The 24055-nt window shown below is 40.1% G+C and overlaps 1 protein-coding gene and 1 long non-coding RNA gene across 6 annotated transcripts in view; one reads left to right on the top strand and one right to left on the bottom strand.

Annotated features, from left to right (window-relative positions):
• LOC138955837 (uncharacterized) overlaps positions 1-24055 on the bottom strand; it is a 34799-nt gene that overhangs the window by 4927 nt on the left and 5817 nt on the right. For 2 of the 5 annotated variants that reach the window (XR_011452391.1, XM_070327354.1), the window contains 3 exons: positions 4248-4403; positions 3805-3848; positions 858-921 (listed from right to left, as the gene is read on the bottom strand). Coding sequence is in view for 1 of the 5 variants with exons in the window: in XM_070327354.1 (XP_070183455.1) it covers positions 858-921; positions 3805-3848; positions 4248-4403 (264 nt within the window). In the remaining 4 variants the exon portion in view is untranslated. Of the gene's footprint in view, positions 1-857; positions 922-3804; positions 3849-4247; positions 4404-22849; positions 22985-24055 lie in introns of those variants that run through there. The other 3 variants (XR_011452393.1, XR_011452394.1, XR_011452392.1) reach the window with 2 other exon arrangements.
• On the top strand, positions 13307-22977 carry LOC138955838 (uncharacterized). Its single transcript, XR_011452395.1, has 2 exons — positions 13307-13641; positions 22906-22977. It is a non-coding gene; the product is annotated as an uncharacterized lncRNA (long non-coding RNA).

Here is a 24055-nt window from a genome sequence, read left to right on the forward strand (position 1 = left end):
ATAGGATCGGCCCCTAAAAATAGGGTAGGTCGGGTTACCGTAACCACACCTATTTTTTTTTTAGGCCTAAGTGTTTTCAAGCATGCTAAGAATTAGCACACGATAAAATGGTGAAAGTTAGCAAATGATAACAGACGTGTGGACTACATGGAAATCAATATGAAATAACAGGAAAACGTTGATAATATTTTCGAGACATGCCGTTTTTATGATATTCTCAGTCAAGATAATAGAAACAAAAGAATTATTACCGTTTACTTGCGACACAAATTATACCCAGTTAAAGCAATCCTGTCAATAAGATGCCATCATTCTGGGTACGCTGTTTTTTCCGACTTTGCTTGTCAATACTTTAAATACCCTGAAATGTGATATCTTAACATGAACAAAAGAAATGCATTAGTTTCCCAATTCAGAACTTGAGGTTGTCTTGCAGTTACTTTTAATTTAAGGATTCAAAAAGCGTCCCGACTTGACCATTATGATATTTAGCAGGTCATCTATTATTAGTCCTTGTTGATCAAATAAATCACATCGTTCATTGAAATGGTCAGAAAAGAAGCTGTATATGTCTATTTTTCGGCGTTGATGTAAGAGGATGACAATACTGTAGGTACTGTCTCAACATCCATATTATGCAAACGAGCAATCAGCAAGGAACAAACCTACAAGAATCAACATGTACACTTTCAGTAACCTGTCATTGCAGAATCGGAGACATAGGGTTCCTTAGATTTTCCAGCCACATACCGACATAGACTAGCCTTGGTGCACGCCAGTTAACCCTCCATTCACACACACACACACACAAACATACATGCACGTGATCGCACACGAAAAGGTACAGGAGCAAATACCTGTTCTCCGATGGCATTCAGACGGTTCTCTTGAACAACCCAAGCAGATGACACAGGAACAAAACTGAAAGTTAGATACAAATATTTATAATTGGCGCACAACAAACTTGCTTGAGTTAACCTATCCACATGTCTCCCATTCTGACCCTACTGCGTTCGCTAATTTCCATGTCCGCCAGCTATTCTTCGTCAAAACAGTGCGACAACAGATGATAGAGCTAAAGAAATGCATGCGAGACACTTGCTGTTGTGAACTGTTTACCGCTCGACAATGACGACTTTGTTATTTACCTTTATCAGCATGAAACTTTGTCTATGTCTCTCTTCTTCCTCTTTCAAAGGACGCAAGACTACAGGTCGTGAACGGACACTGCAATGTTTGTTAAACGTTTGTTTCTAGGTCTCAGCGACAGCCAGTCAGATAGACAGGCACACATTCACACATCTTTGCGCTGAAATTGTTTGTTTTCGTCGCTCACCGGCTAAACGCTAGAAGAAAGCTCCAGAGAATGTTAAGTAGGGGAAGGGCTCCTAATATGGACTGGCTCTAGATATGGACCACCTCTTGTTCTGACAAACTAACGGCGCTAGAGCGCTCAAAACATTGTCATTGGCTGTATTCACCCTCTCTGGATAACTTGCACATGTCAAACAGTTGCAGAAAACAAAACCTCAAAACCGTTAGGCTTTTTCTCTTTTTACATTTAGTCAAGTTTTGACTAATTGTTTTATCATAGAGGGGGAATCGAGACGAGGGTCGTGGTGTATGTGTGTCTGTGTGTCTGTCTGTGTGTGTGTGTGTGTGTGTGTGTGTGTGTGTGTGTGTGTGTGTGTGTGTGTGTGTGTGTGTGTGTGTGTGTGTGTGTGTGTATGTCGAGCAATTCAGAGTAAACTACCGGACCGATCTTTATGAAATTTTACATGAGAGTTCCTGGGTATGGTATCCCCAGATGATTTTTCAATTTCTGGATAAATGTCTTTGATGATGTCATATCCGGCTTTTTGTAAAAGTTGAGGCGGCACTGTCACACCCTCATTTTTCAATCAAATTGATTGAACATTTTGTAAAGCAATCTTCGACGAAGGCCGGACTTCGGTATTGCATTTCAGCTTGGTAGCTTAAAAATGAATTGATGACTTTGGGCATTAAAAATCTGAAAATCGTAATAAAATTACGAGAAGAACGGTATTTTTAACGGCACTTGAGCCAAAGCGAGGCTCACTTCCTTCCGTTATCTCGTCGTGTCGTCTGCGCTGCATTTGAGTCGGTTTCGTCGAAGTTTTCTGCTTTTGTTTTTTCATCGATAAAGTACTTTAGCGCTACGACAAGCAAGATGGAGGATGATGAGTTTGAAACTTTCTTTTGAGTTGTTTCTTGACAACAAATCGTATGCTGAATTGGAACGAATTACTCAGGAAGATCTTCGCAATGAACTGTGTATCGCTGTTAAAAAAAATGACAGTTCGTCAAGTGACAGTGACGGTTACGAAACGGAATTTACAAAAGTGCAGATGGATACAAATAGTGGCTGGTCCAGTTTAGTAACATGACAGGACCAGCAAACATTACCGATAATCTGACTGCGTAGCAAATGCTTGACTTGCTGGTCGGAGAAACACTGCGTAGAAACTGACTCAAATTCAGGGCAAAGCAAGCCAGTGACAAGACGTAAAAAGTTTGCGTGTTTGGAAATGGCGACCTGTGGATCTAGTGCAGATCAAAGTGTTTATCTGCTTGTTGTTGCTAACCGAACTATTAAAAAGATCGTCCCATGACATGCACTGGTCCACAAATATAATTATGTACTTAGATACCAGGATCAGGAAGTTGGATGGTCAACATGATTACCTGATCAAAGGAGTTTCACCAGACATAGACTGGTTAGTTTCATAAAATTCCACGGACTAGCTAACACAACCCCTTTACATTTTGTATTTGTATTTATGCTAAGAAAATAAATGATGCATGCAAACAAAACTATTTTCATGTTAAATATAACCCCATCACATCCACAACGTTTCATGCGTATTAGTGCATTTTCAAAGAAGTTGTAGGTGTTGAAAGTGAGTGGGTGTTGTTCTTGCGCTAGGTAAGCAAAATAATGTGGCTACAGGGGAAGTAATGCTGGCTGGAATCTGGAGTTCTAACGGTTAACAACAAACACGCAGCTCCATGATGCAGTCAGGATGTTAATCGTTGGTATGTGTCCAAGTGGAGTGATGGTTTATTCAATTAAAAAGCCTGAAAAGATCTAATATGATGAGCATAACTGCTTTTATGGAAAAGATTGCCCCTTTAAGTCTGTAAAGACAGCTCAATTGTCCCGAATAGCTCGCATTAGTTGCAATATTACTTTTTCGGAACAAAATGAAAATTACATTTCAGTGTCGAGGAAGGAAGCAACCAACCAAACAAATACCAAAACGAATGAAAAGGCACTCAAATACAAAATACATATAAGCTAAGAAAAACTACAGACATTAAGACACACAGATCACAAACAAACAAACAAACAAACACGCAACACACACACACACACACACACACACACACACACACACACACACACACACACACACACACACACACACACACACACACACACACACACAAGCAAGTAAGCATGTATAATGCAAAATGGAAATGTAACATTATGCGCATAGAGAACAGGCACATCAGTAAATATACACTACTACAAACAACCGCTCAATATTAAAGGCCAGGATTATGACACAAGCAAGATTTTAAATCCAATAACACAAATAAGAGAAATGTAATAATTATGAGAGAAAGAGAGAGAGAGAGAGAGAGAGAGAGAGAGAGAGAGAGATGGGGAGAGAAAGAGAGAGAGATAGAGAGAGAGAGAGAAAACAAGTATAAGAAAAGGAGAGAGAGAGAGAAAGTGAGAGAGAGCGAAAGAGAGAGAGAGAGAGGCATTGTGCTTACCAAACGTAATTCGGTGTTACATTGTCCTTTATGAATTTTTCGACCTGCAAAAACGTACAAGGACCACTATATCAGGGTAAAAGCAAAACTTCGACGTGTAATACTCAGTTAATTGTCTTGACAGGCTAATAAGTGAAGGTTGCAGACAATACCGTCTGTATGTGTTGTAGCTCGTAAATCCAAAATGATTCACTTTTTTTAAACAGAGTAAAATAAACTGAAGAAGAATTATTTTACTTTAAGCCAAAAATCATGTTAAAGGTCAATAATAGCTTTACAGAGTTAAAATAGTGTAATAAATTGACATCAAAGAAGAGCTTTAGTTCATGCAGAATAATTCATAAGAACAAGCAGGCATTGATGTATACATATAGACAAAAATACAGAGGTATAAAGCATTAACAGATCGTTCAGGTCGACATTCATGTATACCAACTGTGTACCTCTTCGACTATTTGATTCCAGCACGAAGAGCAGATGGGATGATTAGCTGACACCAACACGTGCAGCCACTCAGAATGATCGTATGGATTGCCTTCCTGTAAGGCACGATTGTCGACAACTGTTATTTCGATGAGCGACTTCCCGTAACAGTTTTTCTGAAGAAAAACGATGTGCCAAAATAATATGCTTTTCACATTTGGACAAATAAACCCTCGGACATCAAAGTTGTCTTTCTCTCAATCTGTCTGTCTGTGTGAGGGTGTGTTAGTCCCGCTCTCTCTCTCTCTCTCTCTCTCTCTCTCTCTCTCTCTCTATCTCTCTCTCTCTCTCTCTCTCTCTCTCTCTCTCTGTCTCTCTCTCTCTCTCCAAAGGTAATGTCAAAAGGTCATACCTATATCACGTATAGATGTTTTAAAAAACTTAATAAGTCTGCGTTTTTACTTGACTTAAGTTTGGCAAATTTCCAATTGGTGTCAAATTGTGTTGATCCTGAAGAAGCTGCATTGTTATTTGTCAGAACATTATTATCTGTTGTTGACAGACATGCTCCAATCCGCAGGAAAAGAGTTACATTTTCAACTGTACCGAACTGGATGACAGGTGAAATTAGTTCGAGATTTTCTAAAAAAAAATAAAAGTTTGAACTCTAAAAAAAAAATGCCAAACAAAATTTCTGAATTGGTGAAACTTGCAAAAAAGAAATATTTTCAAAATCTTATAATCGATATGATACAAATTACATATATATATATATGGCGTGCAATGAATGAACTGACTAGTAAATCACGCAAACCCCCATCCTGTATTAATCCTAATATAACTGCTGATGATTGTAATAGTTACTTTCTGTCCATGACCGACAATGTTCTTGATTCCTCAGCCAGTTCTGATCAGATTGGCTATAAGGTGCCTGAAGTACTCAGTCAATTTTGTAATGAGAAATGTTTGCCATCTGACTCGTTTGATATACCTGTAATCACGGTCGTTGAAGTTGGTGTACTAATTTCTAAACTAAATAACAAATAGACAATGGACACAAACAAACTTAATTCACAAATTGTAAAAATGTCACTTCCTTATATTGTAAACAGTTTAACCCATGTATACAATCTCTCTATCAGGAAGAATGTCTTCCCATCAGTGTTTAAAACGGCTAAAGTTATTCCAATACCAAAGTCAAAAGACACCGATAGCCTTGACAACTACAGACCAATATCTATTCTCTCTATACTGTCTAAACCCCTGGAAAAACATATACACACCCATCTCCTTAAATATGTTGAAGAAAACAATATTTTTCACTCTTATCAATCAGGTTTTCGTTCTAAACATTCATGTCATACTGCCCTTACCCGGCTCTGTGATACCTGGCTAAAAGCAATAAACAATCGTGATATGGTTGGAGCGGTATTCCTTGATCTCAGGAAAGCATTGATCACGTTATTTTGTTAGACAAATTACTTATTTACCTGCAGAATAGCTCATCTGTGTCCTTTTTTACATCATATCTGTCAGATAGGAAACACGCAGTCTACCTAAACGGTTCATATTCATCACAAGGCACTGTAAAATGTGGAGTCCCACAAGGTTCTATCCTTGGTGCCTTACTGTTTGGACTATACATTAATGATTTACCATTACACCTCAAACAAGAAAATGCTGTACTTGATCTTTTTGCGGATCACTCAACACTTCACAGCAGTAATACAGATATAAATCTCATAAGAAAAGTACTCCAAGAAAGTATAGCAAATATTAATGATTGGTGTAATTGTAACAGAAAGGCACTGCATCCTAATAAAAACAAAAAGCATGTTAATAACCACAAGACAAAAACACCAGCGACAGCCTCTGAGCCTTGATCTTATGCATGGTACAGTTAGCTTTGCTCAAGTCCATCAACACCGCGTGTGCTTGGAGTTGTAATTGATGATGAACCTTTTCTTACTTAACAAGCTCTGGTGCGCTGTTCCTGTGGATGCCCTCAAAATGTTTTTCCACGCACACTGTCTCTCTCACATTTGCTATGCATCTACTGTCTGGTGCAATGCCAGTGATGTTCATATAAAGAAAACAAGTCGCGTAAGGCGAAAATACAATATTTAGTCAAGTAGCTGCCATTTTTCAGCAAGACCGTATACTCGTAGCATCGTCAGTCCACCGCTCATGGCAAAGGCAGTGAAATTGACAAGAAGAGCGGGGTAGTAGTTGCGCTAAGAAGGAGAGCACGCTTTTCTGTACCTCTCTTTGTTTTAACTTTCTGAGCGTGTTTTTAATCCAAACATATCATATCTATATGTTTTTGGAATCAGGAACCGACAAGGAATAAGATGAAAGTGTTTTTACATTGATTTGGACAATTTAATTTTGATAATAATTTTTATATATTTAATTTTCAGAGCTTGTTTTTAATCCAAATATAACATATTTATATGTTTTTGGAATCAGCAAATGATGGAAAATAAGATAAACGTAAATTTGGATCGTTTTATAAATTTTTATTTTTTTTTACAATTTTCCGATTTTTAATGACCAAAGTCATTAATTAATTTTTAAGCCACCAAGCTGAAATGCAATACCGAACCCCGAGCTTCGTCGAAGATTACTTGACCAAAATTTCAACCAATTTGGTTGAAAAATGAGGGCGTGACAGTGCCGCCTCAACTTTCACGAAAAGCCGGATATGACGTCATCAAAGACATTTATCACAAAAATGAAAAAAACGTTCGGGGATTTCATACCCAGGAACTCTCATGTCAAATTTCATAAAGATCGGTCCAGTAGTTTAGTCTGAATCGCTCTACACACACACACAGACAGACAGACAGACAGACAGACACACGCACATACACCACGACCCTCGTTTCGATTCCCCCTCGATGTTAAAATATTTAGTCAAAACTTGACTAAATATAATAAACACACTTCACAAGAGATGTGTAAAGTTATTAAACCGAGATCCCAATATGACTACTCAAGAAAAATACACTCAACTGAACATTCTTCCGCTACAACAGCAGTTCTTTTTAAATGCTAGTGTGTTTCATGTTCAAAATGTACAACCATGAAACACCTTCATACATCCAAGACCTGTTTGAGCGTCCTCCTAGTAGAGCGAGGCTTTTGAATTATACGCTACCGCTCCCCCGCATTGATTTGTATAAATCTAGTTTATGCTACTGGGGATCGCTTGTGTGGAATTTACTTCCAATGAACTGTAAAATATGTCAAACCTTTTCGTCTTTTAAAAAAATTTTTCGAAAATATCTCTGTCAAAAATAATTGTCTCCCTACACTTTAAAATCATAACTGTAACTGCATCACATCTTAATCATCATTTTATTAATCCATGAACCACGTTATTATAGCTAGTGTTTTTGCTAGTTTTAACCTGATTACAAATTCTTAGTTAATTAGTTATTCGTGTGGCTGTTTGATACATGTTATAAATATATAATTGTAATGCATAATGTCATGTATGTCTAAAAGGGACAGGTTGGAAGATTAGGCATCGCCTAAAACCTTTATCCCTTTGTAATAAAGTTTTGAATCTGAATCTGAATCTCTCTCTCTCTCTCTCTCTCTCTCTCTCTCTCTCTCTCTCTCTCTCTCTCTCTCTCTCTCTCTCTCTATCTCTCTCTCTCTCTCTCTCTCTCTCTATCTATCTCTCTCTTTCTCAGATAAATTAAGTGCTGCTCTCTTTGACGAGTCTTCATAGCTCAATTGGTAAAGAGCTGACATGGAAAGGCGGACGAGTCTTCATAGCTCAATCGGTAGAGCGCTGACATGGAAAGGCGAAGGTCTCGGGTTCGAATCTGCTCATGGCCCAAACGCTGCTCTCTTCGTTAAATTTGCTAAAGCATTTAATGTGATTCATCATGACCTTCTTAGGAAACCCGCACTGTACGGCCTTAGAAAGGATACAATATCGTTAATCAAGTCTTTTCTTTCTGATCGAGTACAAGCTGTGTGCGCCAACGGCTCCATGTCTAGCATGTAGTCGGTCGGTCACGGCATTCCTCAGGGATCTGTACTCGGCCCTCTTCTCTTTACCATTCACATTAATGACCTTCCCCTACACATAAGCAGTAACTGTGAACTCTTCGCTGATGATACCACTATTCACACTTCCCACTCAAATGTGAAGGTATTGTCAAAGCAACTTCAAGAAAGTGTTAAAGAGCTTTTAGCTTGGACCGAATTAAACCAAATGGCTCTTAATCCAGACAAAACCAACAGCATGCTTATTACCACCAGACAAAAACGTCAAAACTTAAAATCTAAACTTCCACCTTTAACGATTGATAATCAAATTGTTGAAGTTAATAAACACAAAGTTCTAGGTGTTATTCTTGATAACGATTTACCGTGGACTGATCACGTTACAGGAGTATATAACGTACTTTCAAAGAGGCTGTACTTGTCCAGAATAAAACACTTCTTGAACAGGCATGGCAGGCAACTTTTCTTTAACGCTCACATTCAATCAATCATTGATTATGCGTCAACACTTTGGGATTGTGCGAGTGCACAATCTCTGAAACCTTTATTTAGTTTAGTCATTATGCCCTTGACAATAATATGTTATGTTCGGTTGTATGTATATTTGTGTTTGATTGTTTAGTCTGTTAATCGTTGGCTTGTTCGTCGTTTGTTTTTTATTAAATTTAGTCAAGTATTGACTAAATGTTTTAACATAGAGGGGGAATCGAGACGAGGGTCGTGGTGTGTGTGTGTGTGTGTGTGTGTGTGTGTGTGTGTGTGTGTGTGTCTGTGTGTGTGTGTCTGTGTGTGTGTGTGTGTGTGTCTGTCTGTCTGTCTGTGCGTGTGTGTGTGTAGAGCGATTCAGACCAAACTACTGGGCCGATCTTTATGAAATTTGACATGAAAGTTCCTGGGGATGATATCCCCGGACATGTTTTTTTCGTTTTTTCGATAAATACCGTTGATGACGTCATATCGGGCTTTTTGTAAAAGTTGAGGCGGCACTGTCACACCCTCATTTTTCAATCAAATTGATTGAAATTTTGGCCAAGCAATCTTCGACAAAGGCCGGACTTCGGTATTGCATTTCAGCTTGGTGGCTTAAACATTAATTAATGACTTTGGTCATTAAAAATCTGAAAATTGTAAAAAAAAATTAAAAAAAATTTATAAAACGATCCAAATTTACGTTCATCTTATTCTTCACCATTTTCTGATTCCAAAAACATATAAATATGTTATATTTTGATTAAAAGTGATAGTATCCGCCGGGGAAAGGCCTTCAGATCGCTTTCAACGCTTCACCATAAGATTCTATGTTAAAAATAATGCTACCATCCACGAGGAATAACTTTACTTTGCAAATTCAACAGTTTTGATAGCTAATTAACTGTCGTAAAAGAATCCAAGGAAAGAGCACTCTTGTAATGGTTGGGTGATTTCCCTTTGTCCAATTTGTCACAACAATCAAAAGGGCGTCTCTCGGCGATTATTTTCTGACAAGGTGAGTGTTACATAGTCATAGTGTTACTGCAGTTTCAGGGAAGAGCTGCAGACTGCGCTGTCCCCTTCTCTTACAGCTGATCAGCTTGAAGTTGTACTCCGTGCCGCTCTAGATGTCCATGCTCCCAGTTTGCGTCGCCGTGTCCGTCCGTCCAAGTCAGCACCGTGGTATCCTGCTATTAGTGAGGAACTGCGTGATGCAAAGTGTGAGCGTAGGCGTGCCGAGCGCAAGTGCCTTCGGACGGGTCTCACTGTACATAAGCAGATTTTTAACTACACCAAGAACGTTGTAACCAAGATCGTACACTCCGCTAAGACACTTTTTCTGCAGACTCAGATTGCCACTTGTTCTTCTAGCAAGAAACTGTTTGATATTTGCAACCGCTTGACTGGCCGCACTAAGGTGTCCCCACTCCCCACTGTATTTCCTGTTAGTGAGCTGCCTGATGTTTTTAGTGATTTTTTCATCCAGAAAGTAGCTGATATTAGATCAGAACTTGACACGCTAGCTGTTAATTCTGCTGCACCCACTCATGTTGATGCTTCCCCTGCCTGTACGTTTTTAGCATTCCAGAAAGTCAGTGAGAAGGACCTTAGAGAGATTATTTTGAAATCCAAACCTACAACTTGTCCACTTGATGCATTGCCCACACTATTACTTGTTGAAAACCTTGATCTTCTGTTGCCTGTTCTCACCCAGATTGTTAATGATAGCCTGTTGTCTGGTGTTTTTCCATCATTGTTCAAAACTGCACTTGTGAAACCGCTCCTTAAGAAATCCAATCTCGATGTAAATGTCTTAAAGAACTACCGCCCTGTTTCTAACCTTTCATTTTTGTCAAAGATCATTGAGAAAGTAGTTTTAAAGCAGCTGTTAGTGTATTTGAACACTCATGATCTGATCTCGCATTCTCAGTCAGCATACCGTCCTTCTCACTGTACTGAGACTGCCCTGCTCAAGGTGACCAACGACATTCTGTCTGCTCTGGATGGTGGTGATGTGTCTGTGCTCACCCTACTGGACCTCTCGGCAGCGTTTGACACAATAGATCATGTCACACTGCTGAGCAGGCTCCAGACCTTGTATGGCATCTCTGGTCCAGCGCTGGCATGGTTTGAGTCCTACCTTACGGATAGAACTCAGGCTGTGCTTGTCGATGGCCAGAGATCAGCCCCAGCCCCCCTTGTTTTCGGTGTCCCTCAAGGCTCTGTACTTGGCCCCGTCCTCTTCATTATGTATACCAAACCCTTGTCTGCCCTCATTCAAAATCATTCCGTTTCAAACCAGTCTTTTGCTGATGATACCCAGTTGTATAAGCCTAGTTCCCCCGCTGAGACACATGCCGCCATCCAGACCATTCAGACCTGTATCTTAGATGTTAAGTCATGGATGGTAGAAAATAAGTTAAAACTAAATGATGATAAGACAGAGGCACTTCTGTGCATGAAAAAGTCTACTAAGTTCCCAAATTCTCAACCTTTGTCTGTCCAAGAAGGCAATACCGACATCTCTTTCTCTTCTTCAGCTAGAAGCCTCGGCTTCACCATCTCCTCAGACATGACACTCAACAAGCACATCTCCAACATCTGTAGGTCCGCATACTTTGAACTCCGCAAGATCGCAACCATCCGCCATACTCTGTCCGTTCAAACTACACACACTCTAGTCTGCTCTCTTGTTCTTTCTAAACTTGACTACTGTAACTCTCTTCTCTCTGGCTGTCCACTCTACCTCCTGCACAAACTACAGAAAGTTCAAAATTCTGCAGCACGCCTGATCCTCAAAGCACGAAAAAAAGATCATGTCACACCACTTCGCCGCACACTCCACTGGTTACCCATCCAAGCCCGCATTGAATACAAACTGTCCACTCTCTGCTTTCACTTCTTCTTTGCCTCGTCTCCTGCTTATTTCTCTGAACTTCTCATTGTATACACTCCTGCTAGACAACTCCGCTCCTCTTCTGATAGCCGCACCCTAGTCATCCCACACACAAAATCAAAAGCATATGGACAACGCACTTTTGCATTTTGCGCATCTACTCAATGGAACTCTCTCCCCTCTCACATTCGCCACTCTCAGTCAGTACAGTCATTCAAGCGAGCACTCAAAACTCACCTCTTCCAGAAACACAACTCCTAAAGTCGCAACATTTTGCCATCCTGTTCTGTAACGGTTCCATCTCTATTCAGCTTGTTATTTTTGTCTTTTGTTTTAAATTATTATAAATATAATTTTTCACTGCAGTAGTCCTTTAACTTTAACCCTTAGCTGTAAGCTAGATATGCACAAGTCATGTCGGTGCCACATAATGCTGACACACATGTTCCTGTGCATAGTTTATGGATAACGTGTAGTTGGGAAGTTAAGAGTAGAAATAATTAGTATTTAGTGTAGGAGGAGGGTTGGGGGTGGGTAGGGAGGGGGTGGGTATGGTTTGCTTTGGGCAGGTCGGTTTCAGTTTTAATAAACAATTCTAGAGAATTGTGTATCTTATATTTGAGTCTTTCGTGTTTTAGACATTGATGCATTTAATAGTTTTAACGAGTTGCCTTTTGTTTTATCATTCTGGTGTTTATCTAGATGTGCTGTGTATCTTATAAGAAGTTCTTAACAGTTCGAAGTTATTTTAGCATATAGGTTTTTTATGGTCTTAACAGCTAAACATGTATTACGTTATCAATTAGATTCATGCTTTGTTAGCACTAAGCAGTTGTTTTAATCAGTCTGGTTTTCTCTCGTTTTCATCTTATGAACATTCTAAATGTTAGACTAACTTATTGTCTTGTACAGAATAACAACTGTGTGAATGGTGCTATACTGAATGAAAGAGTGTGACATGAAGTTCTTGTACATCATTGTAAAGAGTGTGAATGACGTTTTAAGTTTAGATGTCAAGCGCTTAGAGCAAGCCTTTTTAACGAAAGTTTTTGATTTAGCGCTATATAAATGTTCTTCTTCTTATTATTATTATAGTAAACGTTATCTGACAGAAAATAATGCTTTCGATGAGACAGTCAGTATCTGTTTACAAGTTGCTCAGAGCAGGACTGCAAAGCCTGAATCGATCATGCGAGTCAAATAGCTCTGGTGCACTCCGAATCATTTGCCTTGATAGAGATCATTCAGTACTGGTAGTACTTCTGTATCTGTATCTGTGGGTTACGTCGCTAGCATCCAGATTGCTGGCTTTGGCGCGACGGGTGGGTGGGCGACTTAGTCCGATTATCTTGGACATGTGTGTTGCCTGTTGGTGATCCTTTCAAATATATGTCTCTGAAGTTGCACTTTTACTCCTTTACGTATATATGCATTGTTAAAACTTCCATTCATGTCACTGATGGATCACTTGGAACAGTAAACGTGCGCTTTGCGTGCAAGACGGAGTTCGAAGCAGTATTTCACCGAACATGAGAGAGCTCTGAAAATCGTGTTTATTCTCAGAATAGTAACCCAAAAGAGAAGACATACTTATCCCACTGAACAGTGTCGAGGAAATCATTGTCTTGTGCATTTGTTGTGTGTGTGTGTGCGCGTGCGCATGCAGGGGAGTATGTATGTCAAACTCAAGTGAGCTTTTCTTGAAGTTGATGATTGAAGTTTGATACAATAACTCATTAACTGTAAGGTGGATTGATGAATAGTGTATCCTTTTCATGAATTTGTCTTTATTTCCAGGCTATGGAAGCTTCATGTTCAAAACAACAACAGAGCTGCCCCTGCAAGAGAAAAAGTGCGGAGGCAGGATAGGGAGAGGAATTAGCAGTCTCTATGTGTGGGCAGATGAAGAGGAAAGGACTGGTCTAAGTCCTCTCAAACTGAAATTGGTTTGCTGGGGAAGAAGGCTGCTCCAAAAAACAACACCGCCCTCCAAGTCCAACCCTCCTCTAAACTCAATAATTCCAGTAAGTACCTTTTTATTCTGCAAGATTTGTTAGGTGGATGACTTTGTTGCAGGGTATATTAAATAATGACAAAAAGTGAGGTTTGCGGGTCTCAGTCGCAAATTATATTACTGGTGCCTATTGTTTTTTGCTATTCTAGTTTCTAGCTTTGTCGACCATGAACTTTGTAATGATGTCTTATATTTTAAGCTTGACCGACGTGTCTTTGGCCATGAAGTTCTATTTGGGTGTGTGTATTTCCCTCCTGAGGGATCAGATTATTTTGACAGGAACTCTTTTGCCATGGTTGAAAACGACATTGTAAATTTGCATGTTGACATGTTTTGTCTGCTGGGCGATTTTAATGCCAGAACTGGCTCTATCAGTGAATATGTCGAAGATGATCTTGTTGATGTTGACGATAATTCTTGTGTTTTTTCACCGTTACCTGATCGGTTGTCTGATGACAATAGTACAAACAATATGGGCTTTGCATTGTTGGATTTTTGTAAAACAATGGACGCGTTTATAATTAACGGCCGCATAGGCCTACCAGAAAATAGCCGAAAATGTACATCCAAGGAAAGTAGTGTGGTAGACTATGTTATTGCTTCAGTGTCATTGATCAATACTATTGTTGATTTTTGTGTACCTGACTTCTGTGAGTTGTATTCTGATATCCATTGCCCGATCTCTGTTGTCTTCGGCTTTTCAAATCACGATAATTTGGAAGCATGTGACTCTTCTTGTGAACAAACACAAAGTTCTGATTTTGTAGGCAGGCCGAAATGGTTCGATGACAGTAAAATTAAATTTGCTGAGCAGTTAAAAGAAGCAGATGAGATTATTAGACAATTAGATTGTACTTTATCTGCACAACTAGATGATGTCAGTGTATTGTCGCAACTTCAGATTGACCAGTTTTGTTCTCAGATTTGTGATATTATGAAAAACGCTGCCTCGGATATTGGACTTTTGAAGAACAACACTAGAAAAGGTAAACCTTGTACTAAAAAAAGGAAAAATGATAACTTCCCTTGGTTTGATTCCCAATGTGAGAAAAGTCGTAGAGAATTTTTTAACGCAAAAAATAATGCGAGACGTCTTAGGAATAGAGTTTCTAAAGATAACCTATCCAGAGCAAGTAAAGCATACAAAAAGCAGCTTAGAGTATCGTTTAAAAAATACAAATCAAAATTTATGAAGAAAATATCAAGTTTAAAATTTTCTGATCCTAAGGCATTTTGGAAGATAATAAATGGTTGTAGCCAAGACAAGAGAGAAACATATGCTAAAGTATCCTGTGATGCATTTTTTGAGCATTTTAAACGTCTTGGTAAGACAGATGACAATGATGCTAATTCTGCAGATCAGCAAAATGATCAAAGTACCTTTTCTATAGATACATATTTACTAAATGACCTGTTTACTGAAGAAGAGGTTAAAATTGCTCTCAGAAACTTAAAAAATAATAAAGCTTGTGGCTTAGACACTATAACAAATGAATTTTTGAAGAATGTTTCAGCAGATCTCTTGTCAGTTATTACTAAGTTTTTTAATTTAGTCCTTGTATCCGGCAAAGTACCCGAAGATTGGACAATTGGTGTCATTAAGCCCCTTTTCAAGAATAAGGGTAGTAAGGATGATCCTAATAACTATAGAGGTATTTCCATCCTGAGCTGTTTTGGAAAAGCTTTCACCTGTCTGTTAAACAACCGCCTTACTCATTGTTTTGATGCCAATAACACTATTGGTGAAGAACAAGCAGGTTTTCGCTCCGACCATAGTGTGACTGATCATATTTTTACCCTGAATGCTATAATAGACTTTTTCCTGTCTAAAAAGAAGAGATTGTACTGTGTTTTTGTTGACTATGAAAAGGCTTTTGACCTTGTTAACCGCTCTTTTTTGTGGCAGAAATTGTTAAATTGTGGTGTGCGTGGTAAGATGTTGACGATTGTTCAAGATATGTACTCTAAAGCTAAGTTCTGTGTACAGTGGAACACTAAGTTGTCTGACTTTTTTTCTTGTTCTGCCGGTGTGAGACAAGGTGAGAACTTGTCTCCCCTGCTTTTTTTCCGTATATTTAAACGATCTGAAGAATTATTTTGATCGGGAGTCAGCTCTAAATACCTTAGGACGTGAATCCGAAAATGTAAACTGTGACAACAGTGATATTAACGTTCTGTATGGGTTGTTCATTTTGTTGTATGCTGACGATACGGTTATTTTTGCTGAATCGCCAGAATCCTTGCAGATCGCTCTAGATATTATGGACAGATATTGTAAAGATTGGTTTTTGAAATTGAATGTAACTAAAACAAAAGTAATGATTTTCTCAAGAGGGAAAGTAAGAACAGTTCCGACATTTACATTCAATGGTCGGAAACTTGATATTGTGTATGATTTTCAATACCTGGGTATTAAATTTAGCTACAATGGTAAATTTACTGTTGCACAGAAGAATGTGTATGACCGTGCCTCCAAGGCCATGTTTGCTTTATTACGTAAAACTAGAAAACTGTTTTTGCCTCTTGATGTCCAAATTGACCTCTTTGAAAAAACTGTAGTCCCTATTTTACTTTACGGTTCTGAAGTATGGTGCCCTTACATGTCTGATTTAGCTAACAAATTACAGATACGATTTTTTAAGATGATTTTGAAAGTTGGCAAATCAACACCAACAAACATGGTTTTGGGTGAATTAGGTCAGTTCCCTGTAAGTATTCAAGCGAAATGTCGTATGTTGAATTTTTGGTACAAACTTGCATTTTCTAATCTTCTTCTTCTTGGCGTTCGCAGAGGTTACACAATCAGTCCAGCACTGGTGATAAATGTTGTCGTTTTCTCCAACTCCTGTCGACTGCCGTATAGTTTGGTCTGCAAGGGAGTTGGTGACGGCCACACTTCTTTTCGTTCCTCATCTAGTAAGGGACATCGCTGTAAGATGTGTTCCGCTGTTTGGTCTTCTTGACCGCAGGCACAGGTTGGTGATGGCGCCAGCTTGAACTTTCGGTTCATGTGAGCATTGAGCCTGTTGTGGCCAGTACGCAGCCTGATGAGGTTGACTTGCTGCTCTCTGGACATTGTGTGGTAGTCATCTCTGTTTGTCCTTGGCCTCATCAATGCCTTGATGATTGTCTTCTGCTCACTAAAGCTGACACTGTTTTCAGGTTGGTCTTCCACGGCTCCTTCTTTCGCCAGCTCATCTGCCCTTTCATTTCCTGGTATCCCACAGTGTGCTGGTATCCACTGGAGGACAACTCTTCTGGTTTGTCTGACCATCTGTAATGCTTTGGCCAGCTGTGGGAGTTTGTCGTTCTCTAGGGCCTGAAGGACTGAAAGGGCATCCGAGAGGAAGACAACTTGGTGGCAAGGGTCTGCGGAGTCCTGAACCAAGGAGGCGGCCTGCATGAGAGCTTCTGCTTCTGCTTTATAGTTTGTGCAGTGTTTGCCAGTGGCAACGCTGGATGTAGCTGTATGTCCCCCAGGGAACTGGATGAGAATGCCTGCACCTCCATTGAGCACGGCGTTAGTTGCTGATCCATCGGTGTATACATGGATCCACGCCTCTTTTGGGTACTGTTCGTCGATCAGGGCTAAGGTGAGTGCCTGTCGAGCTGTGTCATTCTGATCTTCTCCTGAGGTAACATGTGGAACACTGGTGCAGATCTGGATGCCTGGTTTCTCTGTTGCCTTGGGGGTTTCCTCTTCTTCTTGAGTCAGAGGTAGAGTGTTCTGTGGGAGGACTTCCCTGTACTGTCGAGAAAGTCTCTTGCTCTCGTGTACAAAACTGCTCCGTTTGAGCCGGTTCTTGGTGAGGTTGCTCAGTCTGTGCTTCATGGGGTGGTCGGGTAGGCACTTGAGCTTCTCGGCCTGTACCATAGTCTTGGCTTCTCTTCTCTGACAGAGGGGTTGGATGGTGGTAAGCTTCTCCATTTCCTTGATGGGCGTGGATTTCATTGCACCAGTGATGAGTCGGAGGGCCTGGTTTTGCACACGGTCAAGGGTCTGCAGGTTTGTCTTGGCTGAGGTTGACCACGCTGTGGAGCCGTACTCGAGGTGGGGTCTGATTGTTCCCTAATATACTGTCTTCAGTATCTTCTCGTTCGCTCCCCAAGTGGTACCTGCCAGCTTCCTGAGTATGGCTAGCTTGCGCCGGGCCTTCGTCTCTGCCTGTGCAATGTGTGGTTTCCAGGTCTGCCGTCTATCAAAGGTGACACCAAGGTACGTTGCTTCTTCATCCTCTCTCAGAGGAGTTCCACCAAGCCTAATGGTTCCGGCTTTCTGCTTTGGCGACAGTGTGAATAGGGTGGTGGAGGATTTCTCCTTGTTGATGGAGACGCACCAATCTTCTGCCCATGCGTTCAGCCTATCTGCCGCTTGCTGCATTCTGTAGGTGGCAGTACTTGCGTGCTCCTCCTTGCACCAGATCACAAGGTCGTCTGCGTAGAGAGCAGCTTTGATCCCCTTGGGCATCTCAGACACCAGATCGTCGATGAAGAGAAGGAAGAGTGTGGGGGAGAGGACTCCGCCCTGAGGGACGCCATGACGAAGGAGGAACTTCTTGCTTTTGGTCTGGTCGACGTTAACTCTTGCCCTGCGGTTATAGAGGTAAGAGCGAATCCACTGGTACATGTTGCTGGACACGCCTTTCCTCAGCAGTTTTACAAGGAGTCCATCTTTCCAGACCTTGTCAAAGGCCTTCTGAAGATCTATCCAGGTGACGAAGACCAGCTTCTGTTCCTGAAAGGCATCTTCAACTTCTTGCGCTAGGTAAGTGACCTGATCTTCAGTGCTGCGGAACTGTCGGAATCCAGCTTGTTCAGGGGCGAGGAGGTTCCTGGATTCCAGGTACCACCTGAGGCGCTCGTTCACAATTCTCTCCAGGGTCTTCACAACACAGCTGGTGAGGCTGATTGGGCGATAGCTGGTGGCCTTCTTTGGATCCTTCCCTTTTTTTAAGATGGGGATCATGATCGCTTCTCCCCAGAGTTGTGGTAGCGATCCTTCTTGCCAGCTGCTGTTGAAGACCTCGAGTAGCTTGTTCTCTGCTGCACTACCAAGATGGGTTAGCATCTCGTTGGTGATGCCGTCTGGGCCAGGGGACTTCTTTGCCTTTGACTTTTTCAGAGCTGAGTGCAGCTCGTGGAGTGTGAGTGGTTGACTCATGGCGTCCACTGTCGACTGTCTGGCAGGTCTCTCTCTTTTCTCTCTTCTTGCTTCTCTCTGTTTCTCGGGGCTAACATGGAGGTTGCTCTCAGCTGCATAGCTTTCAGCAAATTGGTTGGCAGCATGCTTTCCAGTTAGCACCTTCCCGTTCTCTTCTAATGTGATCTTTCCTCTGCCGGTGTTCTCATCATTCAACTGCTTGGTGAGCCTCCAGAGCTTTCTGCCATCCTTCTCAAGGTTCAGAGAGCTTGTTTTCTCTTGCCAGCTTCTCCGTCTTGCCTGTAGCTTCTTTTTGAGAAATTTGGCTTTGGCTTCCTGGAGGCGGATGTTGTTGTTTTGTGACGGGTTGACTTCTGGCATTTTCTAATGGTTCTGACAAACTTTCTTGTGTGACATATCGTTTTTTGTTTAAAATGTATGAATCTGGTGTATACAAGTCAAAATTTTTGCTTTCTGTCCATGGTGTTCTAAATGAGTTAGGCTTTATTGATTTTTGGCACAATCAAACTATCAATAATGTAACGGATGGTGGTTATTTTAATACTTTCAAAGCACTGATGAAAAATAGGCTACAAGACCAATTTGTCCAAACCTGGCATTCAGAAATAAATAACAATGAGTTTTATTATAATTATAGAATGTATAAAGAGAATTTTGAGTTTGAAAAGTACTTGTCCATCCTGCCGGTTAATTTAGCAAACGCTGTTTTAAAATTTAGAACACTGAATCATAAATTGCCTATACAAAAAGGTAGGACTCTTGGTATTCCCAGACAAGACAGAATCTGTCACAAATGTTTATCAGGTGACCTTGGGGACGAGTTCCATTATATTTTTGTATGTCCTTTTTTTTTACCAATTATAGAAAACAGTTGTTACGGTGCTATTATTATGCCCGCCCCAATTCAGTTAAATTCAGAGAGCTTTTTTCCACTACAAAAAAGAGTTTATTGCTAAAACTCGCAAAGTTCATGACACTTGTCATGGACTGTTTGAGAAGCGCGTAAAATTTAATTATCTTTTAGCTTTATACTCCGTTATCTGTTTTGTGTTGTTTGTAATAGTATTTTTGTCCTTATGTTAACCCACCCATCACCCCCCCCCCTCTCCCTTCCCCCCATTTCCCATAGTAAAGAAATGTATGTAATCACTTTGCACTTGTAGTGTTTTATTATTATTAGTATTATTATTATTATTATTATTTAAGTTATTGAGACATCCCAGTGCACTAAGGGATTTATAGAGCAAATCGAGAAAATTCATTATTGAACGAAGCGCATAGCGCTGAGTTCAATAATTATTTTCGAGATTTGCTCTATAAATCCCTTAGTGCACTGGGCTTGTTTCAATAACGATATTGTCAGTACCGCCATAGAAAAAAGAAGATTCCAAACGCACACTTTTCCACGCGCATTTGAATAGGCATAACTGTGTGGTCAGGTCGTGTACAGTAAGATCTACTTTTGTGTGGGCCGGTGTCTCAAGTGTGTCGTGCTTTCGTCACACGCATTTTAATTTATGTTGGTAAATTCCAGTGTAGCGTTATAGCTGAACAGTGATGATCTTTCAGAGAGACCTCATTTGAACTCGGAGAAAGGACTGTGCTCTTCATTATTCGCGATTCGAAACCTTCAGTCGAGCGTCGATGGATTGACTGTGCGGAGTGACTCCCCTTGAATTGACTACCCCACGAAGGACTCGACAGTTCGCACATTTTCAAAATAAATGTGGCATATATCTCGTGTTGTATCTTCACTCATCGGGGAGTCTGATACTAAATATGAACGGTAAGAATGCTCTGAACCCTACACGTATTATATCCCCATCGTTTTTTCGTTCACATTTGCCCAACATGTTAATTTGCTGAGCGGGGTTTATGTCGTCTGCTACTGCTAGGCTAGAACAATCGAACCACTGCAGTCTGCACTGTCACTGAGTCTGCACGAATAAGGCAGAATTATATGGTAAGAACGTTCTGAACCCTACACGTTTTCGATTACGATTGTTCTTGCCTTGAAATAATAATTCGGAAACCATTCATTTACTGAACTGATGCAGTCGTATTTCAGGTTAGTCTGCTAGAGTCGATCAGTCTTCCAAATGCTGTGTACGTTATCAGAATAACACTTGTGTTTTCTGTTAGCCGCTGGGAATTGTATACTAACTCATCATTTGGTAATGTGGATGATAAGTTACATGCCACTAACACGGCATATTATGAGAAGAATCTATGCAAGTCAGCAAAAATGAGATGAAATACAGCGGCTTCTATTTTTAGATCAGTGCCACTGTGGCACAGGCACATGCAATCTGTCAGAAAAAAAACCCCACTTCTGCTTTAATTGAGAAGCAGGGAATTTATGGTCATTTGGTATTGTGGAGAATATAAGCTACATGTCATTAATTAATTCTGAGGATGAGAGTACAGTCTCGCTTTGGCAAAGGGCGTAAGAATACGCTCTGTGGAAAAGTTAGCGCACTCTTGGAGTGCGCTAACAGATTTAAGCGCATCGCCATTAGCCAATCAACTGGTTCACATCAGTCATGTGACACCAGTACTTACTGACAATTATTATTATTATTATTATTATTTATTATTATTATTATTGTTGAATTGTTTCTTGTATTGTTTTTGCTCTCCCTCACCCCTCAACTCCCTTTTTTGTACATAGTCTGATTTCTTTTTGTTTTAGTTCCTTTTATTTGGTGTTGAATGAAATGTGTTTTTATTGTGTTTTTTTAATTTTCCATGTACCCTCACGGGGTTTTATTGGAATAAAACTTGACTTGACTTGACTTGTGAATGTGTACACATATATTTATTTCCTATTTTCAGAAGATAATGACAAATAATTAAAATTCAGCTTCAGCATCCAGATTTTGTCGATATTTTGTGCAGTTAAATGTCACTACACACAACCTTTTAGTGTCTCATAAAGGGAAATACAAATGAACAGTCCCCACAATTGGGGTGCTGTACCATGAAAGTTTGAAACCCCTCTTTTAAAAACCTTTACAATTCAAGATCTCCCCTATTTTAAGACCTTGGGTTTCAGATGTTTAGGTCATAACCTCTGCAAATGTACCTTCATTGTAAGACTTCTGGCTTTTTAAGACCTTATTTTCTCAGATTTTGGGGGGTCGTAAAAGGGGGTTCCACTGTATTCTAAAATATGAATTCTTGTTTACTGTTTAAACTACACCCATTTGCTCTTTGTAAATGAAGGATATTTTTCAGATTGAATCATGATTATTTCTGCCTCCATACTGATCTTTATAATATATATGACATATTGGCGAGCAGATTCCATGATCATGCTAAAAATGTAGGAAGTCATAATTATGATGTTTAGGTTTTAGAATTGTGTATGCCTTGCAGTTCAAATTCATGTCTGCCTTCCTGTTCAATTGTTTAAAAATCAAGACAATCCCTGAGACACATTTTCCAACCACATGTCACACAGCAGTTCTGCTTGAAACATCAGAATCGAATAGTATACCAAACAGGCCTTTATGCGGTTTAGCACTTGACTACTGCTGCTTCAATACCACCTGTGCAGAACATTTTTTAGAGATACAGTGGAGCCCTTCTTTTAAGATATTACAAACTCAATTAAAGATCAAAACTTGACTAAATGTAAAAAGCAATATGTGTTAGAATGGAGGTTATAAACAGAAATCTGAGAAAGTAATGTCTTAAAAGACAAATATTTAGAATAAAAGGCGGGGGGGGGGGGGGTGGCAAACTTAGGTTTTACTGTTCAATGCATGGGTAAACTGGGCATTCATTCCAAGTACCTAAAGATGTGTAACTGGCACTTTTGCTCATCGGTAGTCCTGGAACACATTTTTACACAGTGCCACTGGTCAGTGTGTCAGAATGCCAACAATCTGGAAAGCCTATGCCTACAAGTAAACCCCCCCCCCCACCACACACACACACACACCTTTTACTCACACCTGCACCCCATTACATAGATGAATAGATTACAAATACTATTCTTTTACTTTTTATTTTCAAACTTTTTCTTGCATTTGGTTCATGTTTATTATTTGAAGTTTGATTCTGAATCAAGCGTCTTTAATGATGGATGGTTTTCTGTGTATGCTCCAGGACTTCAAGGCACTGGTGCTTGATGACAGCAGGCTCCCACTGGCCCACACACAGAGAAGAGATTGGAGGTGCCCTCGCCCTGGAAGAAGAAGAGGATGGGAATATCAATAAAACAAAACGATACGCAACATTCACACAGCTTACATTGTGGACATACATATTTGGCTATTTGGGTGAAGGTGTAAGAGTCGCCATGTGCAGTTGCTGTGTATGGGTCATAGGAATGACAATTTAGATCCAACTGGCCAGTACACTGACTTTCGTCCTAGTCGCCTGTATTGAAGTACATTGTGGTGTTATATGAAGTACATTTCGTTGGGGGTTGGTGTAACCATACTCTGTATTTAGCACCGTTCTGAATTTGTGTATGTTTTATCTCTCAAAGCACATTGTTTTTTGCTTTTTGTATGTACCATAAACTACCTTTTCAGCGCCCGCAGTACCTAGTTAACGCCCATCCTCCAACATTTGGATCAGTGTCGTCAATATATTTTGTGTGTGTGTGTGTTTTTTTTTAAATGATGTGCACAGTTCTGCACCCTGTAGTGACATTGTCATTCTAGGGAATGCTGAAAGACAACTATAATGTTTATTTGATACTCTGGTCACTGGAGTATCTGCATAGCCATGTGAAAAGAAGATGGAGATGAGAGAGCGTCTTCGGAAGTTGAAGAGGTCTGATTTTAGTGATTTAAGGGAGCATGTGAAACGACCAGTGTTTGGTTACGCCATTTCCTATGGATTGGATCAGTATCAATGACTGACTGACTGACTATTTACTTTGTGGTTTGTAGGATGTGTGTTCATTCACTCTCAGTGAATTTTTTGTTGGGTTTTTAGTGGGTTTTTTCTTCTGTTTAGACACGTGCATACCAGGCGAAAGATACTTACAGGGTGACTAATTGTGCACAGATACATCTCCTATTAAAATGTTCACACCAAGATACCAAATATCACCATTTCTAACGAGGAACTGATCCTGCACAGGCACAGTACCTAGTAAACGCCCCACCCCCTACTTTGGGCAAAATCTGTGCATAAAGCGGATGGACACTTAAAAGGCAGTTTACAGTACTAATATTTTTCCTCATTTTAATTTCTAGTCTCAGTATAGTTTCGTGTAGGTATTGGGATAATTGGAGTTGCAGGT

The sequence above is a fragment of the Littorina saxatilis genome, unplaced genomic scaffold, assembly GCF_037325665.1.
Source record: "Littorina saxatilis isolate snail1 unplaced genomic scaffold, US_GU_Lsax_2.0 scaffold_487, whole genome shotgun sequence".
In the NCBI taxonomy this organism is placed as follows: Eukaryota; Metazoa; Mollusca; class Gastropoda; order Littorinimorpha; family Littorinidae; genus Littorina; species Littorina saxatilis.